This window comes from Oncorhynchus nerka, linkage group LG15 (genome assembly GCF_034236695.1).
Source record: "Oncorhynchus nerka isolate Pitt River linkage group LG15, Oner_Uvic_2.0, whole genome shotgun sequence".
NCBI classification, from domain to species: Eukaryota; Metazoa; Chordata; class Actinopteri; order Salmoniformes; family Salmonidae; genus Oncorhynchus; species Oncorhynchus nerka.
The window spans coordinates 103,236,658-103,257,385 of NC_088410.1; the positions used below are offsets into that span (position 1 = coordinate 103,236,658).

Below are 20,728 nucleotides of genomic sequence, written 5' to 3' on the forward strand. Positions count from 1 at the left end.
AGAAAAAGATGACAAGAGGATATGAGTGAGTCATACATGTTGATTTTGAAATAATGGAACATTATCTGAGGGCAAGGGGGACTGCGGTTTCCACTAGTCACCACAGCCACAAAATCTACATTGGCTATATTGTTAAAAAAAATAATGAAAACTAAAATGAGCTTTTTGGTCATAATTTAAGGTTAGCAATGTGGTTTAAGGGTAGGTTTACAATCACATTTGGGATGGCAGGTAGCGTTGGGGCAGGTTAGAGCGTTGGGCCAGTAACCGAAAGGTTGTCGGATCAAATCCCTTTGCTGACAAGGTAAAAATTTGAAAAAGGCAGTTATTTAACCTACTGTTCCCCGGTTGGCCGTCATTGTAAATAAGAATTTGTTCTTAACTGACTTGCTTAGTTAAATGAATGTTACTTTTGAATTCCTTTGTGGCTGTGGTAATTAGTGACGCTAGCCAGGACTATCTGGGATGGGTGCTATGACGTACACACTCATCTTCTCGCGATACTTAATAGTCGCAGTAGATGTTATAAGCCGGTTGCATATCCCGGTCCTGTCGTTCGTCCTCAGTGTAGGATAACGAAGCATTATCGTAATATATTTACACTGAAACAGCGTTAAGATCTTGCCAAGTTATATTTTAAGTTCTTTAATCATTCGTGAGAGGGTGACCCGAAACACACCGAGCGAGGTAAGCAAACGAAAACAAGCCATTCGTCTTTAATTTATCCGGTTTCGTTAGTTAGCGTGACCGGTATGCTAGTTAGTGGGGTTAACCTTGCATGGCTATCCGGTCAAATGTTAACGTTACATCATGCTCACGGATGTACGTTTCTTATCCGCAAGGAAGTATGTAGCGAATGAATGTATAGAGCAGCGGAATAATTCAGTTCCAGCGGTCATGTAAGAGCTAACCGGGGCCGATGATTAGGTTATCCGGGATTCTTCGGACGACCATAACCCTTCCGGACCATGCTTAGCTTTTGCTAGTTCATTTAGCTAATGTGAAAATATATTTTTATGAATCGTTTTTATTATTTTATAATGTAAAAAATAATATTTTTGCTAATGTGATTAATTGGGCAACATGCTGACTGGACCGGGCGTGTGCGTCCATCGCGCTCATGTTGTCTCCACACCAGACGCGATCAGGACACGCAGGTGTATCAAACCCAACTCTGAACCAACTATTCATTTGGGCGGACAGGTCGAAAACTATTAAACTAGTGTGGTCATTTAGCTAGCTACGCAGACGCTCTTTGAAGTGTGGGTGCAGTGATTAAATAACATGTACATGTATTTTGTAAGGAAAAATAAAACTGGTCAGCATGCGAGTTATGACATCTAAAATGTAAGTGTAGCTACTTAACCCGGTAGATATGAAATGTTTCCCTTGACTTGATTCACAACTCACTGCTGCTATTTTAGGCTCACTTGACTTAATTTGGCATGTCAGATTACACCGCAATGTAATTTAACTAATTTAAATACTTTTTAAATGTCAAATGTTTTTGCCTTGATTATAAAAAAAAAATCATATGGACTGGAAGGCAGGACGAACTCATTTTCACTTTTTCACTCGTTAAAATCTAAATAAATCGGCACATTTTTTGGCTCGGTCGGTAGTTTAGACTTTAAAAATAAATAAAAAATAAAATCTGCAATATGTAACTACTTGGGCGACCAGACGAAATTCCCATAGATCATTCTCATTGAGTCTAAGAAGTGGTAGATGTGTTCTGTGTGATATTTCTATTCTTTCCGTTTCGTTGGTCTCTTACATTAGGTTTTGTACACAAGCTGAAAATACAATATTTTGGGGTGTAAAGGGATTATTATCAATTACATGTGTCACAGTTGTTCATATTACTTTTATTTTGTTAAATTAGTACTTAAAAAAAGGGTTTTATCAACTAGATTCAAACAAATTATACACCTGTCTAACAAGTCAGTTTGTCAAATTTCTGCCCTGCTAGAGCTGCCCCGGGTCAACTGTAAGTGCTGTTATTGTGAAGTGGCATTGTCAAGCATCAATAATGGCACAACCACGAAGGCCACGCAAGCTCACACAATGGGAGTGCCGAGTGCTGAAAAAAAAGTCTCGTGGTTGCTAAAATGACTGCAAGCCTCTCTCAACATCTGGTTGCTACACTGCTCTATTTGAATGACTGTTCCAACATCTAATTGGAAAGCCTTCCTAAAGATCTGTGTTCCTGACCTCACTAATGCTCTAGTTCCATTCAGCTACAAATGTTCCAACATCTAGTGGAAAGCCTTCCTAGAAGAGTGGAGGCTGTTATAGCAGCAATGTTCCAACATCTAGTGGAAAGCCTTCCCAGAAGAGTGGGGGCTGTTATAGCAGCAATGTTCCAACATCTAGTGGAAAGCCTTTCCCAGAAGAGTGGAGGCTGTTATAGCAGCAATGTTCCTACATCTAGTGGAAAGCCTTCCTAGAAGAGTGGAGGCTGTTATAGCAGCAATGTTCCAACATCTAGTGGAAAGCCTTCCCAGAAGAGTGGAGGCTGTTATAGAAGCAAAGGGGAGACCAACTCCATATTAATGTGTATAGTTTTGGAAAAAACGAGCAAAGCTGTAATTAACTGGTTAAAATGATCTCAAACACAATTTTAGCTGGAGGCTGTTTTACAGAGCTTCATTAGTGTCTGTGAGCTACCTGAATGTTTACCCTCTCTACTGGAACAATACGGTCTGAGACGAGACTGCTTTTTTCGAGGTTTCCTTCTCCCTCCTTCCAACTGTACCAACAGTGTTTCCAAGAAAGGGAGGCTGTCTAGGAAAACGTGGGCTGCGTTCCAAACACATAAAAGCCACACCTGCAAATTAGGTGGCCACTTCTGATGAGTACACACTTGCAGGGCGAGGAAGGGAGGAATTGTAAATGGACCGCCCTTGTCTGGAAATTCGTCACTCGTTCGTTCCGCAATGATTGTGTTTTCAGCCACCGGTAGTTTGTGGGTTTATTTGCGCTAAAGTCACTTGTGATTGCATGTCTACTTACATTAAATATATAATTATGAATATTGGCCTACTGTATGATAGCTAGAAAATAAATGAGCAAATGTTAGCCTGCCTAGCTGGAACTTCTGAAGGAACATGTTTTTATTTCAAATTTGCCAAACGCTAACCAAACAAAAACATTACTTTCTATGAGAGTTGACGTGTTTGTGCCATGTGCATTAGTAGCGCAATTTCTAATTTATTTACATTTTTTACTTGTAAAGTCTGACTCAAAGGAGATTAAAGCCCCAACGATATATTAATTTCACCTTTTTGTTTCCCCTCAAGGCTTTGACTGTAAGGATGGAGACTTTAATTCGCCGCTGCCCGTTCCTGTCCCGCGTGCCCCAGACCTTCCTCCAGCAGGCCCGGAAATCCCTGGTGGTCTATGCCCAGAAATGTCCTGTGATGATGAACCTGGCCTCTAAGCCTCTGGCCCGCTCTCTCTGCTCCTCCTCAGCTAGCTTCCAGAAGGCTGAGGACACCATGACTTTAGCCCAGACACCAGGTGAGGGGCGTGGATATCAATCTAACACTGAACCTTGCTGGGTTATGTAGAGGCAGGAGTTTTCATGGTGGTCAGATCACACCATCAGGGAAAACTCTTGCCCAGGAGGGACATGAGTTTTTGTCTTCTGTGGCGTTACAACAGTCTCTAGGAGTACAGTTATATCTCATGACAAGAAACTCTCGATTCCAATAACCAACTCGTCAAAAAGCTGTAATTATTTAAATCCGCTGTGTGTTGCTCTTCATCTCCTTACCCTAGTGTCTTTTGTTCTTTTTTTAGGAGCCAATGGGGGCACTACCACCAAGTTGCCTCAGAGCCACCCCATGTCCCCCTCTGGCCAGGCCTCGGGGGCCTCCAAGTGCCCCTTCCTGGCGGCTGAGATGGGCCAGAACAGTGGTGTGGTGCGCCAGGCCAGCCTCCAGCTGCAGGAGGACGTGCAGGAGGTCCGCACCATCCAGAAAGGTAAACGAGGGGTTAAACCACCTGGAGTCATATTCCCTTTTGCTACTAATACAGATGGATATTTAATACAGGTTAATGCAGATGGATCATAGGCTTTAATACAGGTTAATGCAGATGGATAATAGGCGTTAATACAGGTTAATGCAGATGGATCATATGCTTTAATACAGGTTAATGCAGATGGATCATAGGCTTTAATACAGGTTAATGCAGATGGATCATAGGCTTTAATACCGTTTAATGCAGATGGATCATAGGCTTTAATACAGGTTAATGCAGATGGATCATAGGCTTTAATACAGGTTAATGCAGATGGATCATAGGCTTTAATACAGGTTAATGCAGATGGATCATAACCTTTAATGCAGATGGATCATATGCTTTAATACAGGTTAATGCAGATGGATCATAGGCTTTAATACAGGTTAATGCAGATGGATCATAGGCTTTAATACAGGTTAATGCAGATGGATCATAGGCTTTAATACAGGTTAATGCAGATGGATCATAACCTTTAATACAGGTTAATGCAGATGGATAATTAACCTTCAATGCAGATGGATCATAGGCTTTAATACAGGTTAATGCAGATGGATCATAGGCTTTAATACAGGTTAATGCAGATGGATCATAACCTTTAATACAGGTTAATGCAGATGGATCATAACATTTAATGCAGATGGATCATAGGCTTTAATACAGGTTAATGCAGATGGATCGTAGGCTTTAATACAGGTTAATGCAGATGGATCATATGCTTTAATACAGGTTAATGCAGATGGATCATAGCCTTTAATACAGGTTAATGCAGATGGATCATAGCCTTTAATACAGGTTAATGCAGATGGATCATAACCTTTAATGCAGGTTAATGCTCTGAATTAAACTTCTGCTTTATTATTCAGAGGTACAGGACAGTCCTAATAACCTGGAGGCTGATATTATTTGACCAATACAGATGTAGGTCATTTAAAGCCATACAAAATAAATACTTGTTTTTCATTGTCTTTTTTTTTTAATGTCCTTCCTCATCTGTAAGCTGACTTGGCCAACATCAGTGCCTGACCTCACTAATAGTCTACAGATACTTTTTACCTGAATGGAAGCAATGTTCCAACATCCTAGAAGAAAGCTGGAGGCTGTTATGGCAGTAAAGGGGGGGGGACCAACTCTATATTAAAGCCTTCCCTGGAAGCTGTTGTAGCACCAAGGGAGGGGGGAAACCAACTCTATATTAAAGCCTTCCCTGGAAGCTGTTGCAGCACCAAGGGAGGGGGGGGACCAACTCCATATTAAGGCCTTCCCAGAAGACTGGAGGCTGTTGCAGCACCAAGGGAGGGGGGGGACCAACTCCATATTAAGGCCTTCCCAGAAGACTGGAGGCTGTTGCAGCACCAAGGGAGGGGGGGGACCAAATCCATATTAATGCTCATGATTTTAGAACGAGCTTATACTTTTGTACGGTGTCCACATACTTTTGGTCATGTAGGGTACATCTATGGTCTAGCCGTGACCTTGTCTGTCAGATCCAGCCCATAGAAATAACAAAATAAACTTTGTCTTTATTCAGTCATCGCTAATCACGTTGTTTTTCTCCAGATGTGACTCCAGCCCAGGTCCTGGCCAGCTCTTCTGGTGCGGTCAACACCTCCAATCTGATGAAGAAGCTGCTGAAGCAACGTCCAACCAGGATGTCCCAACTGCTGCAGGAGAACATGCCCAGCTGTGAGTCACCAAGATCAGACCGTTCAAACTTTTATTGTCCCCGTAGGGAAGTTAATTGTGCAGCCTGAAGCAATATAAATGCTGTTTTTTGATAGGATTTTGTATTGTGTGTCTTGAAGAAAAGAATTGGTTTATGGTTCCTTTTCAAACGACTATGTTAACCATTCTTGTCAGCATTAGTCTTTTTTTATATATCGACCTCGCTCGTCCCAAGTGGCGTTAGACTTTAAACGGGTTGCGATCGATGTCATGGCGAAGTGACATTGCGTTAATTTCTTCACGTTCATAAAGTCAGCAGCTCACCATAGATGTAATCATTACCCTTTAAAGAAAAAAATATGTTTTCCCATTTATGGTGATTTTTAAAGTGTCCAATGGTTGAACAAAATGTTGAGATTTGTTCTAGTTATTATTAATGAGCCTGTTAGCTAACAAACCACATCTTTGTCTCTGAAAAGTTGCTTTTAGTTGCCTGGCTTGCTAGATTGACTTAAATCCTAAATACATTTTAAAGATTGCCCTTTTGGTGTAAAAAAAAAAAAAAGCATGTAATTTTTTTATTTTGGACCAGGCTGATGACATGTTAATACGGACTGCTGTTTTTGTGGTTATACTTTTTCATAATGACAATATGTTCATCATTTAATTAGAGCCAAAGCTGGGAAGTTAAAAGGTGAGGCATTATACTGAGGAGTTGGCAGGACTTTTAAATTACCCCAATCACGGCCAGGTTGGTTGGAGGAAATAAAACCAGAGGCTTTGTCGTCGGCCTCGCAGATATAAAGTTGACGGGATACTTAAGTTGTTTCGAAATGTTCAATTTTTACTGAAACAGGAAACTATCTTTTACCTTGTAATCATGTTTCCTTCCTCTCCCTACAGTCTCTAACTTCCGCTACGATGAGTTCTTTGAGAGGAAGATTGAGGAGAAGAAGAGTGACCACACGTACCGTGTCTTTAAGACGGTTAACCGGCGAGCCACGGACTTCCCCATGGGTGACAACTACACCGATTCCCTTAGCGACAGGAGAGACGTGTCGGTGTGGTGCTCCAATGACTACCTGGGCATGAGCAGACACCCGCGGGTCGTCAACTCCATCACGTAAGTAGCCGGACAACTGGCGATGAGTGTTTTTGTAGTTAGTTGGATAGGAAAACTCATTTGAAACAAATTCCATTTTTCTTTCCCCCAGATTAGTAATTGGCAACCTCCCTCACTTCAGTACATTTCATTCAATTATAGAACATTTCATTTTCTTTTCTCTCATGCTACCTACTGTACACAGCCATGTAAACAAGCAGAAGCTTAATTGATACCTGAGGGGAGATGACAGAACAGACTGTGTTTCACTGTTCCCCCTGAGGACCAATCAAATATCTCTTGGGTTATATGTAGATACCCACAAAGGGTGGTCTGTTAATGACTCCGTGAAGGTGTGAGCTTGTTAATTGGCTTGTTTACCTGTGGTGTTGCCAGACGTTGAGGTGATCATGGTTCCGGGGCGATCATGGTTCCGGGGCGATCATGGTTCCGGGGCGATCATGGTTCCGGGGCGATCATGGGTTCCGGGACAGCTGTTGACTTTACCCGCTGTCGTTTCCAGGGAGACGCTGCATAAGCACGGCAGTGGGGCTGGAGGAACCAGGAACATCTCTGGGACCAGTAAGTTCCACGTGGAGCTGGAACAGGAACTAGCAGACCTCCACAGGAAGGACGCTGCGCTCCTCTTCACTTCCTGCTTCGTAGCCAATGACTCCACTTTGTTCACCCTGGCCAAGATGATGCCAGGTAACCCCATTACTCACCTGCACTTGTACTTCCAGATAACAATGGGCTAGTTAATGTTGTTTTTTGTGTCGCCCAGGTGTGCAGAGTTAATCTGGATCATGGTACCGAACAGCCTGTTTATTCTCCTCTCTCTAGGCTGTGAGATTTACTCTGATGCAGGGAATCACGCCTCCATGATCCAGGGCATCCGGAACAGCGGAGCCAAGAAGTTCATCTTCCGTCACAATGACCCCGACCACTTGAGAGAGCTGCTGCTGAAATCAGACCCCTCCTCTCCGAAGATCGTGGCCTTCGAGACGGTCCACTCCATGGATGGTGAGTGTAGTTCTTGTAATGTGCCCCAAAGGGTTCCCTATATAGTGCCCTACTTCTGCCCCCATAGGTCTCTGGTCAAAAGTAGTGTTCCAAATGTCAACCTATAACTTTTTTGTGGGGGGTGACCTGACCAAACTAACATAGGAATAGGTTATGTAGATCTCTTTCTAATTGAAAGCAAGTCTAAGAAGTGGTAGACTTGTTTTTATGTGCACTATTCTACTATTATACTATATATATATATATATATATACTATTCTATGCTTCCAGTAAACATTTTTTATGGATGTATTGTTCACCAGCTGAAAATGTTTTTGTATATTTATTATATATATATATATATTTATTTATTTATTTATTTTAAGACTAAAACTACCTCTAAAATAGGTTCCAAAAATGAACACTGCCCTATTTGGATAATGTTTGTTCTATACTTTCCAACCTCTATGAAACGGATTATATGATATTAATCGTTTGTTTCTTAAAGGAACGGTGTGTGTCCTACTGTAATCTTGTTTAAAATGCCTCCTGTTGAAATATAATATCTTGTCTTAAAGGAACGGTGTGTGTCCTACTGTAATCTTGTTTAAAATGCCTCCTGTTGAAATATAATATCTTGTCTTAAAGGAGCGGTGTGTCCTCTGGATGAGTTGTGTGATGTGGCCCATGAGTTTGGAGCCATCACGTTTGTAGACGAGGTGCACGCGGTGGGGCTGTACGGCGCCAGGGGAGGAGGTATCGGGGACCGAGACGGCATCATGCACAAGATGGACATCATCTCTGGAACACTGGGTCAGTACTCAAATAACAAGCAAAATGGCCCCAGGGAATTATGTTTCAAGTCCATTGACTTGGGCGGCAGGGTAGCCTAGTGGTTAGAGCGTTGGACTAGTAACCGAAAGGTTGCAAGTTCAAATCGTCTCCTAGACAACTTCCAGATTTGTCCGTGTTCCATTCACATCGCTGAACCAGTCTTTGTTTATCTGAAACCCTGAGACGAAGCAGATGTCTGGGCTCGAATACAGGTGGTTGAGGTTGTTGCTTAACCCTCCTTGGGGCACTGGAGAAACAGGAACTAGGATCTGTTCACGACCTGTTGCTAGGAGACCACGGTGCTTCTTAAATTTCCTCTAAGCCTGGGGACTGCTGGGAGACCAATCATCACACACACTGGGACAATCTGGAGAGGTGCTTTGTCTGCTGGAATAGAAGCAAGTCAAGATGACCAGACCGAACAGCTGGTGAACACCAGGCTGGGGGCTTTAGAGTAGAAGCAAGTCAAGATGACCAGACCGACCAGCTGGTTAACACCAGGCTGGGGGCTTTAGAGTAGAAGCAAGTCAAGACCGACCAGCTGGTTAACACCACTGGGGGCTTTAGAGTAGAAGCAAGTCAAGACCGACCAGCTGGTTAACACCACTGGGGGCTTTAGAGTAGAAGCAAGTCAAGATGACCAGCTGGTGAACACCACTGGGGGCTTTAGAGTAGAAGCAAGTCAAGACCGACCAGCTGGTTAACACCACTGGGGGCTTTAGAGTAGAAGCAAGTCAAGATGACCAGACCGACCAGCTGGTGAACACCACTGGGGGCTTTAGAGTAGAAGCAAGTCAAGACCGACCAGCTGGTTAACACCACTGGGGGCTTTAGAGTAGAAGCAAGTCAAGACCGACCAGCTGGTTAACACCACTGGGGGCTTTAGAGTAGAAGCAAGTCAAGATGACCAGACCGACCAGCTGGTGAACACCACTGGGGGCTTTAGAGTAGAAGCAAGTCAAGATGACCAGACTGACCAGCTGGTTAACACCACTGGGGGCTTTCTAAAGGACTAGAAAGTCTCCTTTAACCCCAAAAAGTGTTTAATTCGTTATTTTGTCCTAATTAGTGTTATTGCTATTTCCTTCCTTTAACATCCAATAATGAACCGCCCCCCCCTTCCAGGCAAGGCGTATGGCTGTGTTGGAGGCTACATCGCCAGTACCGCCGCCCTGGTGGACACGGTGCGCAGTTACGCTGCAGGCTTCATATTCACCACGTCTCTGCCCCCCATGCTGCTGGCGGGCGCCCGCGAGTCCATCCAGACCCTTAAAGGGGAGGAGGGCCGCGCCCTCCGGAGGAAACACCAGCGCAACGTCAAGCTGCTGAGACAGATGCTCATGGACTCCGGACTGCCCGTCGTCCACTGTCCCTCTCACATCATCCCTGTCAGGGTGAGAGTCACTACATCTTAGCGTGAATGACATTTTAAAGGCAATGTTTCCGCTTTCGTTGAGACTCACGGTGAACGCTGCTTACGGCAGCTCTATCAGGAAGTACTTTTACATTTAATGTGCGCTGAATTAATACAATCAAGCCCTTAATCTTCCCAAATGAGACTGACCAGGTGAATCCAGGTGAAAGATAAGATCCCTTATTGATGTCACTTGTTAAATCCACTTCAATCAGTGTAGATGAAGGGGGAGGAGACATGTAGATGAAGGGGAGGAGACGGGTTGAAGAAGCATTTAAAAGCCTTGAGACAATTTAGACATGGGTTGTGTATATGTGCCATTCAGAGGGTGACCGGGCAAGACAATATATTGAAGTGCCTTTGAACAGGGTCTGGTAGTAGGTGCCTTTGAACAGGGTCTGGTGGTAGGTGCCTTTGAACAGGGTCTGGCGGTAGGTGCCTTTGAACAGGGTCTGGTGGTAGGTGCCTTTGAACAGGGTCTGGTGGTAGGTGCCTTTGAACAGGGTCTGGCGGTAGGTGCCTTTGAACAGGGTCTGGTGGTAGGTGCCTTTGAACAGGGTACGGCGGTAGGTGCCTTTGAATAGGGTATGGTGGTAGGTGCCTTTGAACCGGGTACGGCGGTAGGTGCCTTTGAACCGGGTACGGCGGTAGGTGCCTTTGAACCGGGTACGGCGGTAGGTGCCTTTGAACCGGGTACGGCGGTAGGTGCCTTTGAACAGGGTACGGCGGTAGGTGCCTTTGAACCGGGTACGGCGGTAGGTGCCCTGGTTTGTGTACAGAACTGCACCGTTGCTGGGTTTTTCAAGCTCAACAGCTCCTGGTGTGTAGACTGGTCCACCACCCAAAGGACATCCAGCCAACTGGACACGAATGAACTGTGGGAAGCGTTTGAGTCAACATGGCCCAACATCCCTGTAGGACGCTTTCGACACCTTGTAGAGTCCGTGCCCCGAAGAATTGAGGCTGTTCTGAATGCAAAAGGATGGGGGGGAGGGGGGGAGCCCAGAGTTATCCCGGACTAGAGCCCAGAGTTATCCCGGACTAGAGCCCAGAGTTATCCCGGACTAGAGCCCAGAGTTATCCCGGACTAGAGCCCAGAGTTATCCCGGACTAGAGCCCAGAGTTATCCCGGACTAGAGCCCAGAGTTATCCCGGACTAGAGCCCAGAGTTATCCCGGACTAGAGCCCAGAGTTATCCCGGACTAGAGCCCAGAGTTATCCCGGACCAGAGCTCCTGACCCTGCATATTCTCACACCTAGAGAGCATAGTGTTCTCCATCAGCCTTGTCACTGTTTATTGACCACCTCAGCGTTACGACACTTTGACCTGAAACACCATTATTATTATTATTATTGTTGATAGACCTCAACATTGTCACTAAGGAAGTACTCAACGTGGTCTCACATGGACGGGTTGATTTATTGCAGGTGTCCGACGCGGAGAAGAACACTGAGATCTCTGACATCATGATGAGTCGTTACAACATCTACGTCCAGGCCATCAACTATCCCACGGTCGCCAGGGGGGAGGAGCTTCTTCGCATCGCCCCCACGCCACACCACACCCCTCAGATGATGATGTACTTTGTCGGTAAGAGACATGTTCGGTCTAGCTGGCAAGTAAACAGGAAGTGACTGCGGTCAATGGTTTCTCAAAACGTTGTTTTTGTTGTGAACCTCTAGCCGTGTTCAGTACTAGGCATAAAACTGAAGGGAATGTTTTGAGGGGGGGGGGGGGGTCAATGGATCAACTCTCACTTTAACACCATGTTTATCCAGATATACAACTAAAGTATACTTCTGTGGCTGGACAAATATCTGTTTGACCCCGTAAAGACCCCGGTAGTAAGAGAAACCTACTGAAATAGCCAAGTACATCCTCCTTTAAAAACAATATTGTCCCCCCCTCTTTCAGAGAAGTTGGTTCAGACGTGGAAGGAGTCCGGTCTACCGCTGAAGTCCCAATCTTCGGCAGGGTGTAACTTCTGTCGGCAGCCGCTGCACTTTGAGCTGATGACTGAGGGAGAACAGTCGTACTTCAGAGGCCTGAGCCACCCCATCTCGGCTCACGCATGACGACACCACCTGGGAATACACGAAACCCCATTCCTCCGTCACTGGCACCTTTTTTTTTTATTACCTTGCCAGTGCGCTACTTTATCCACCACGGGGGGCCATAGGGCTCTCGTCAAAAGTAGCACACTAGCAAGGGAGGAGGGTACCGTTTGTGACGTCCTAGACTGTATATTTTGTATTTTATAAGTGTCATAACTTATTATGGAGTATTCCACTAGATTGTCAAAAATAAATATAACTTTAATGTTTTCCTGTTGTGTTATTGTCACGTTTCACTTGGTCACATTTTTTTTAAGGCTGTTTGGTTTGAACATGAAGTCCACCCCAGTGAGGAGGCTATAACCAATAGTGTCCTATATACTTATTATTGATGATGCTTAACCAGAGTACCAGTCTTAGTACTTTAGTGCCAACTCCTTGGCACTGAATTTGTCTGTCCAATGCATTGGTCAAAATACCAATTTAGTGAGGAAAAATATGAATTGGACTGCCTGTCTAAATGCATCCAATGAATGAAAAACAAATGGTTAGTCACGTGCTTCACATTTACATTTAAGTCATTTAGCAGACGCTCTTATCCAGAGCGACTTACAAATTGGTGCGTTCACCTTATGCCATCCAGTGGAGCAGCCACTTTACAATAGTGCATCTAAATCTTTTAAGGGGGGTGAGAAGGATTACTTTATCCTATCCTAGGTATTCCTTAAAGAGGTGGGGTTTCAGGTGTCTCCGGAAGGTGGTGATTGACTCCGCTGTCCTGGCGTCGTGAGGGAGTTTGTTCCACCATTGGGGGGCCAGAGCAGCGAACAGTTTTGACTGGGCTGAGCGGGAACTGTACTTCCTCAGTGGTAGGGAGGCGAGCAGGCCAGAGGTGGATGAACGCAGTGCCCTTGTTTGGGTGTAGGGCCTGATCAGAGCCTGGAGGTACTGAGGTGCCGTTCCCCTCACAGCTCCGTAGGCAAGCACCATGGTCTTGTAGCGGATGTGAGCTTCAACTGGAAGCCAGCGGAGGAGCGGGGTGACGTGAGAGAACTTGAAGGTTTAAACTGGTGTAGAGTAACAGTGAAATGCTTACTTACGAGACCTTCCCAACAATGCAGAGAGGAACTAGAGAAATAATCAATTAAACCACGTAATAATACATACACATTGGGTAATATCTCGGCTATATGAAAGGGATCGGAGTACTGAGTTGGGTTGCTAGATCGAATCCCCGAGCTGATAAACATTCTGTCATTCTGCCCCTGAACAAGGCAGTTAACCCACTGTTCCTAGACCAGTTAACCCACTGTTCCTAGACCAGTTAACCCACTGTTCCTAGACCAGTTAACCCACTGTTCCTAGACCAGTTAACCCACTGTTCCTAGACCAGTTAACCCACTGTTCCTAGGCCAGTTAACCCACTGTTCCTAGACCAGTTAACCCACTGTTCCTAGACCAGTTAACCCACTGTTCCTAGACCAGTTAACCCACTGTTCCTAGACCAGTTAACCCACTGTTCCTAGGCCAGTTAACCCACGGTTCCTAGACCAGTTAACCCACTGTTCCTAGACCAGTTAACCCACTGTTCCTAGACCAGTTAACCCACTGTTCCTAGACCAGTTAACCCACTGTTCCTAGACCAGTTAACCCACTGTTCCTAGGCCAGTTAACCCACTGTTCCTAGGCCAGTTAACCCACTGTTCCTAGACCAGTTAACCCACTGTTCCTAGGCCAGTTAACCCACTGTTCCTAGGCCAGTTAACCCACTGTTCCTAGACCAGTTAACCCACTGTTCCTAGACCAGTTAACCCACTGTTCCTAGACCAGTTAACCCACTGTTCCTAGGCCAGTTAACCCACTGTTCCTAGGCCAGTTAACCCACTGTTCCTAGGCCAGTTAACCCACTGTTCCTAGACCAGTTAACCCACTGTTCCTAGACCAGTTAACCCACTTTTCCTAGGCCAGTTAAGCCACTGTTCCTAGACCAGTTAACCCACTGTTCCTAGACCAGTTAACCCACTGTTCCTAGGCCGTTCTGCCCATGAACAAGGCAGTTAACCCACTGTTCCTAGGCCGTCATTGGAAATAAGAATTTGTTCTTAACTGACTTGTCTGGTTAAAGGCTGAATAAAAGGGTCATTGCAGATAGTCCCGGTAAGACCGTGTGCTCTGTCTACATTGTTCTCTTGCTTTGTGTAAATATAACAGTTCGATTTTGTTATATAAAATATAATCTGACATGAAATACACTGCTCAAAAAAATAAAGGGAACACTTAAACAACACAATGTAACTCCAAGTCAATCACACTTCTGTGAAATCAAACTGTCCACTTAGGAAGCAACACTGATTGACAATACATTTCACATGCTGTTGTGCAAATGGAATAGACAACAGGTGGAAATTATAGGAAATTAGCAAGACACCCCCAATAAAGGAGTGGTTCTGCAGGTGGTGACCACAGACCACTTCTCAGTTTGATGCTTCCTGGCTGATGTTTTTGTCACTTTTGAATGCTGGCGGTGCTTTCACTCTAGTGGTAGCATGAGACGGAGTCTACAACCCACACAAGTGGCTCAGGTAGTGCAGCTCATCCAGGATGGCACATCAATGCGAGCTGTGGCAAGAAGGTTTGCTGTGTCATTGTGTTTAAGTGTTCCCTTAAACTTTTTGAGCAATCTATATATAAACTCTGCAAACTTAACATGTGTAAATATTTGTATTTAACAGACATAAACCAAACAAGTTCCACAGACATGTGACTAACAGAAATGGAATAATGTGTCACTGAGCAAAGGGGGGTCAACATCAAAAGTAACAGTCAGTATCTGGTGTGGCCACCAGCTGCATCTCCTCATGGACTGCACCAGATTTGCCAGATCTTGCTATGAGATGTTACCCCACTCTTCCACCAAGGCACCTGCAAGTTCCCGGACATTTCTGAATGGTCCTAGCCCTCACCCTCCGATCCAACAGGTCCCAGACGTGCTCAATGGGATTGAGATCCGGGCTCTTCACTGGCCATGGCAGAACACTGACATTCCGGTCTTGCAGGAATTCACCACAGAACGAGCAGTATGGCTGATGGCATTGTCATGCTGGAGGGTCAGGATGAGCCTGCAGGAAGGGTACCACATGAGGGAGGAGGATGTCTTCCCTGTAACGCACAGCGTTGAGATTGCCTGCAATGACAACAAGCTCAGTCCGATGATGCTGTGACACACCGCACCAAACCATGATGGACCCTCCACCTCCAAACCGATTCCGCTCCAGAGTGCAGGCTTTGGTGTAATGCTCATTCCTTTGACGATAAACGCAAATCCGACCATCACCCCTGGTGAGACAAAACCGCGATTCATCAGTGAAGAGCACTTTTTTCCAGTCCTGTCTGGTCCAGCGACGGTGGGTTTGTGCCCATAGGCGACGTTGTTGCCGGTGATGTCTGGTGAGGACCTGCCTTTACAACAGGCCTACAAGCCCTCAGTCCAGCCTCTCTCAGCCTATTGTGGACAGTCTGAGCACTGATGGAGGGATTGTGTGTTCCTGGTGTAACTCGGGCAGTTGTTGTTGCCATCCTGTACCTGTCCCGCAGGTGTGATGTTCGGATGTACCGATCCTGTGCTGGTGTTGTTACACGTGGTCTGCCACTGCGAGGCGTCTCACAGTACGGACATTGCAATTTATTGCCCTGGCCACATCTGCAGTCCTCATGCCTCCTTGCAGCATGCCTAAGGCACGTTCACGCAGATGAGCAGGGACCCTGGGCATCTTTCTTTTGATGTTTTTCAGAGTCAGTAGAAAGGTCTCTTTAGTGTCCTAAGTGTTCATAACTGTGACCTTATTTGCCTACCGTCTGTTAGTTGTTAGTGTGTTAACCTCTTCAACCTATGGGGGCGCTATGTCATTATTGGATAAAAAAACGTGCCCGTTTTAAGCGCAATATTTTGTCACGAAAAGATGCTTGACTATGCATATAATTGGCAGCTTTGGAAAGAAAACACTGACATTTTTCAAAACTGCAAAGATATTATCTGTGAGTGCCCCAGAACTGATGCTACAGGCGAAACCAAGATGAAACATCAAACAGGAAATGAGCTGAATTTTTGAAGCTCTGTTTTACTATCGTCTCCTTATATGGCTGTGAATGTGCCGTGAACGAGCTTATGCTCTCTGCCGTTCGTCCAAGATGTCTACAGCATTGTGACGTATTTGTAGGCATATCATTGGAAGATTGGCCATAAGAGACTACATTTGCCAGGTGTCCGCCCGGTGTCCTGTGTCGAAAATATTGCGTAATCTCTAGGTCCATGTGCATTCCATTTCTACAGAAGAGAAAGTCACCTGCCACGAAGGATTTATCATCGATAGATATGTGAAAAACACCTTGAGGATTGATTCTAAACATAGTTTGCCATGTTTCTGTCGATATTATGGAGTTAATTTGGTAAAAAGTTTGCGTTTTAATGACTTAATATATATATATATATATTTTTTTCTTACCCAAACGTGATGAAAACGGAGCGATTTGTCAACACAAATAATCTTTTTGTAAAAACTGAACATTTGCTATCTAACTGAGAGTCTCCTCATTGAAAACATCTGAAGTTCTTCAAAGTTCTTCAAAGGTAAATGATTTTATTTGAATGTTTTTCTGGTTTTTGTGAAAATGTTGCTTGCTGAATGTCAGGCATAATACTATGCTAGGCTATCAATAGTGTTACACAAATGCTTGTTTTGCAATGGTTGAGAAGCATATTTTTGAAAATCTGAGATGACAGTGTTGTTAACAAAAGGCTAAGCTTGAGAGCAAATAGATTTATTTCATTTCATTTGCGATTTTCATGAATAGTTAACGTTGCGTTATGCTAATGAGCTTGCGGATAGATTTACACAATCCTGGATACAGGTTTCTTTCGTAGCTAAACGTGACGCAGAAAACGGAGCGATTTGTCCTAAACAAATAATATTTTTGTAAAAACTGAACATTTGCTATCTAACTGAGAGTCTCATTGAAAACATCTGAAGTTCTTCAAAGTTCTTCAAAGGTAAATGATTTTATTTGAATGTTTTTCTGGTTTTTGTGAAAATGTTGCCTGCTGAATGCTAACGCTAAATGCTACGCTAAATGCTACGCTAGCTATCAATAGTGTTACACAAATGCTTGTTTTGCAATGGTTGAGAAGCATATTTTGAAAATCTGAGATGACAGTGTTGTTAACAAAAATCTAAGCTTGAGAGCTAGCATATTGATTTCATTTCATTTGCGATTTTCATGAATAGTTAACGTTGCGTTATGGTAATGAGCTTGAGGCTGTATTCACGATCCCGGATCCGGGATGGCTCGTTGCAACAGGTTAATGACCGTTCCACAGGTGCATGTTCATTAATTGTTTATGGTTCATTGAACAAGCATGGGAAACAGTGTTTAAACCATTTACAATGAAGATCTGTGAAGTTATTTGGGTTTTTACTAATTATCTCTGAAAGACAGGGTCCTGAAAAAGGGACGTTTCTTTTTTTGCTGAGTTTATATATTTTAAGACTAAAACTTCTCCTCAAATAGGTTCCCAAATGAACACTGCCTTGTTTAGATAATGTTGTTCTATACTTTCCAACCTCTATGAAACAGATTATATGATATTAATCGTTTGTTTCTTAAAGGAGCGGTGTGTCCTCTGGATGAGTTGTGTGATGTGGCCCATGAGTTTGGAGCCATCACGTTTGTTGACGAGGTCCACGCGGTGGGGCTGTACGGTGCCAGGGGAGGAGGTATCGGGGAGCGAGACGGCATCATGCACAAGATGGACATCATCTCTGGAACACTGGGTCAGTACTCAAATAACAAGCAAAATGGCCCCAGGGAATTATGTTTAAACCTTCAAGTCCATTGACTTGGCTTTACAAATCAGGGATGTGATTTGTCCTGAAATGAGGAATTCATGCTTTATCCTCCATTCAGTTCTAGTTGAAAACTGCCCCGTCTCCTAGTCAACTTCCAGATTTGTCCGTGTTCCATTCACATCGCTGAACCAGTCTTTGTTTATCTGAAACCCTGAGACGAAGCAGATGTCTGAGCTCGAATACAGGTGGTTGAGGTTGTTGCTTAACCCTCCTTGGGGCACTGGAGAAACAGGAACTAGGATCTGTTCATGACCTGTTGCTAGGAGACCACTGTGCTTCTTAAATTTCCTCTAAGCCTGGGGACTGCTGAGAGACCAATCATCACACACACTGGGAGAATCTGGAGAGGTGCTTTGTCTGTTAGAATAGAAGCAAGTCAAGATGACCAGACAGAACAGCTGGTGAACACCACGCTGGGGGCTTTCTAAAGGACTAGAAAGTGTCACGACCGTCATCTAAATAATTGGACCAAGGCGCAGCGTGAGTTCCAAAACAACAAAGATATAACGATTGTGATACATAACGCACATAGGCACTCATACTAAACAATACCCCGAGGTATTCTCTATGTATTCTCCAACTCTCTATGGTCAGAGCGTGACAGTACCCCCCCCCAAAAGGTGCAGACTCCGACCACAAAACCTGAAACTAGATGGGGAGGGTTAGGGTGGGAAACTAGTGTCGGTGGAGGATCCGCTCAGACCGCGGATCCGGCCGTGCCCGGACTGGGCTCCGGCCATGGAGCCATGGAGCGGGACTGGACACCGTGCCCGGACTGGGCTCCGGCCATGGAGCCATGGAGCGAGACTGGACACCGTGCCTGGACTGGGCTCCGGCCATGGAGCGGGACTGGACACCGTGCCTGGACTGGGCTCCGGCCATGGAGCCATGGAGCGGGACTGGACACCGTGCCTGGACTGGGCTCCGGCCATGGAGCCATGGAGCGGGACTGGACACCGTGCCTGGACTGGGCTCCGGCCATGGCACCGGTGCAGGAAGCTCCGGGCCGTGGACCATTACTGGAAGCTCCGGGCCGTGGACCGTCGCTGGAGGTTCCGGACTGTAGACCGTCGCTGGAGGTTCCGGACTGTAGACCGTCGCTGGAGGTTCCGGACTGTAGACCGTCGCTGGAGGTTCCGGACTGTAGACCGTCGCTGGAGGTTCCGGACTGTAGACCGTCGCTGGAGGTTCCGGACTGTAGACCGTCGCTGGAGGTTCCGGACTGTAGACCGTCGCTGGAGGTTCCGGGCTGTAGACCGTCGCTGGAGGTTCCGAGCTGTAGACCGTCGCTGGAGGTTCCGGGCTGTAGACTGTCGCTGGAGGTTCCGGACTGTAGACCGTCGCTGGAGGTTCCGGACTGTAGACCGTCGCTGGAGGTTCCGGACTGTAGACCGTCGCTGGAGGTTCCGGACTGTAGACCGTCGCAAAACAATATCCTACATTGCAGGTGGGAAAAGGGAAAAAGGACACACTAAGTATGATCCCCAATTAGAGGTAACGATTATCAGCTGCCTCCAATTGGGAACCATACACACACCACCAACATAGAAATATAATACCTAGAAACCCCCCCAGTCACCCTCTGACCTAAAACACCATAGAGAACCCAGAGGGCTCTCTATGGTCAGGGCGTGACAAAGTCTCCTTTAACATCCAATAATGCCCCGCCCCCCCCTTCCAGGCAAGGCGTATGGCTGTGTTGGAGGCTACATCGCCAGTACCGCCGCCCTGGTGGACACAGTGCGCAGTTACGCTGCAGGCTTTATATTCACCACGTCTCTGCCCCCCATGCTGCTGGCGGGCGCCCGCGAGTCCATCCAGACCCTTAAAGGGGAGGAGGGCCGCGCCCTCCGGAGGAAACACCAGCGCAACGTCAAGCTGCTGAGACAGATGCTCATGGACTCCGGACTGCCCGTCGTCCACTGTCCCTCTCACATCATCCATCAACACCAGCTTAACGCCCGCGAGTCCATCCAGACCCTTAAAGGGGAGGAGGGCCGCGCCCTCCGGAGGAAACACCAGCTTAACGCCCGCGAGTCCATCCAGAACCTTACCGCATGCTGGCCTATACACTGAACAAGGAGAGACACAGCTCTGTCTCTGGGGCGTAGACAATTACCAAGGCCTTATTCTGACAGTATATAGCTGAAGAACAGGAGACACAGCTCTGTCTCTGGGGCGTAGACAATGACCAAGGCCTTATTCTGACAGTATACAGCTGAAGAACAGGAGACACAGGTTTTCCACCATGTTCTATATTGGTGATACTGACCAAGAAGCCTGTTTCTAGGGAGAGAGTTTACTCAATGCTAATGAAGCACAGAATATATGTAATTGACACAGACCTTCATTTAACTAGGCATGTCTTATTTACAATGACAGACGACCGGGGAACAGTGGGTTAACTGCCTTGTTCAGGGGCAGAACGACAGATTTTTACCTTGTCAGCTCGGGGATTTGATCCAGCAACCTTCCGGTTACGAGTCCAACGCTCTAACTACTAGGCCATCCTGCCAACCCCTGATATATAAGATGACCCAGATTCAAAGTGAAAACATAGTGGGCCAGAATCAACACAACACCACCTTTACACAACAGCAATATCACACCATAAAAAAACAGTTCTCAGTCTGAAATGTAGGGCAGCTTCTTAATGAACTGTGTATCAAAACACAGCCATTGGTGGAGTGTGTTCATCATACCAGAAATGCTGCCTGGCTTGGCAGC

The 20,728-nt window shown here is 45.6% G+C and overlaps 2 protein-coding genes across 2 annotated transcripts; both read left to right on the top strand.

Annotated features, from left to right (window-relative positions):
- Window positions 1–547: 547 nt before the first annotated feature.
- On the top strand, window positions 548–12,367 carry LOC115125159 (5-aminolevulinate synthase, non-specific, mitochondrial-like). Its single transcript, XM_029654657.2, has 11 exons — window positions 548–687; window positions 3,303–3,522; window positions 3,805–3,987; window positions 5,587–5,712; window positions 6,595–6,814; window positions 7,317–7,501; window positions 7,637–7,816; window positions 8,444–8,608; window positions 9,755–10,023; window positions 11,472–11,634; window positions 11,959–12,367. Exons 2-11 carry the CDS (start codon window positions 3,318–3,320, stop codon window positions 12,117–12,119), a joined length of 1,857 nt encoding a protein of 618 aa, XP_029510517.2. The 5' UTR covers window positions 548–687; window positions 3,303–3,317; the 3' UTR covers window positions 12,120–12,367.
- A 5,069-nt stretch (window positions 12,368–17,436) lies between these two features.
- Window positions 17,437–20,092, top strand: LOC115125158 (5-aminolevulinate synthase, non-specific, mitochondrial-like). The gene is made up of 3 exons (XM_029654656.2): window positions 17,437–17,453; window positions 17,730–17,926; window positions 19,683–20,092. The coding sequence occupies exons 1-3, from the start codon at window positions 17,437–17,439 to the stop codon at window positions 20,075–20,077; spliced, it is 609 nt and encodes a 202-aa protein (XP_029510516.1). The 3' UTR covers window positions 20,078–20,092.
- The last annotated feature ends 636 nt before the right edge of the window (window positions 20,093–20,728 follow it).

What these genes read in the sequence shown, in the direction of transcription:
- LOC115125159 (XM_029654657.2), top strand. Translation starts at nt 3,318, where the DNA reads ATGGAGACTTTAATTCGCCGCTGCCCGTTCCTGTCCCGCGTGCCCCAG. An exon ending in GACGGTCCACTCCATGGATG is followed by an intron (nt 7,817 to 8,443) that starts GTGAGTGTAGTT and finishes CTTGTCTTAAAG; the next exon opens with GAGCGGTGTGTCCTCTGGAT. An exon ending in CTCACATCATCCCTGTCAGG is followed by an intron (nt 10,024 to 11,471) that starts GTGAGAGTCACT and finishes GATTTATTGCAG; the next exon opens with GTGTCCGACGCGGAGAAGAA.
- LOC115125158 (XM_029654656.2), top strand. An exon ending in CATCATCTCTGGAACACTGG is followed by an intron (nt 17,927 to 19,682) that starts GTCAGTACTCAA and finishes CCCCCCTTCCAG; the next exon opens with GCAAGGCGTATGGCTGTGTT.